The sequence below is a fragment of the Eimeria mitis genome, genomic scaffold (assembly GCF_000499745.2).
Source record: "Eimeria mitis Houghton genomic scaffold, Emh_scaff3237, whole genome shotgun sequence".
NCBI lineage: Eukaryota > Apicomplexa > Conoidasida > Eucoccidiorida > Eimeriidae > Eimeria > Eimeria mitis.
Genome location: NW_013571575.1, coordinates 5,451 through 5,758, shown reverse-complemented (window position 1 = coordinate 5,758; position 308 = coordinate 5,451). Strand labels below are relative to the sequence as shown.

Here is a 308-nt window from a genome sequence, read left to right as displayed (position 1 = left end):
CACTCACAGGCGGAGGAGACGAAGCCAGCAGCAGCAGCAGCAGCAGCAGCAACAGCAGCAGCAGCAGCAGAAACAGCAGCAACAGCAGCAACAACACCATCACCACCACCACCACCAACACCAACACCAACAGAAAAACCAGCACCAGGAGCAGCAGCAGCAGCAGCAGCAACAAAGATGGCAACAACAGCAGCTCCAGCGTCTTCTGCTTCTTGCAATACACCATCACCATCATCATCATCATCATCAGCAGCAGCAACAGCAGCTGCTGCTGCTGCTGCTGCTGCTTCTACAGTAGCAGCAGCAGG

At 55.5% G+C, this 308-nt stretch overlaps 1 protein-coding gene across 1 annotated transcript in view; it reads left to right on the top strand.

Moving 5' to 3' along the window:
* EMH_0063720 (uncharacterized protein) overlaps positions 1–298 on the top strand; it is a gene marked incomplete at both ends in the record, with an annotated part of 1,125 nt that extends 827 nt beyond the window's left edge. Inside the window, one exon of the mRNA XM_013498173.1 lies at positions 3–298. Coding sequence (XP_013353627.1) covers positions 3–298 — 296 coding nt within the window. The remainder of the gene's footprint in view (positions 1–2) is intronic.
* Between the last annotated feature and the right edge of the window lie 10 nt (positions 299–308).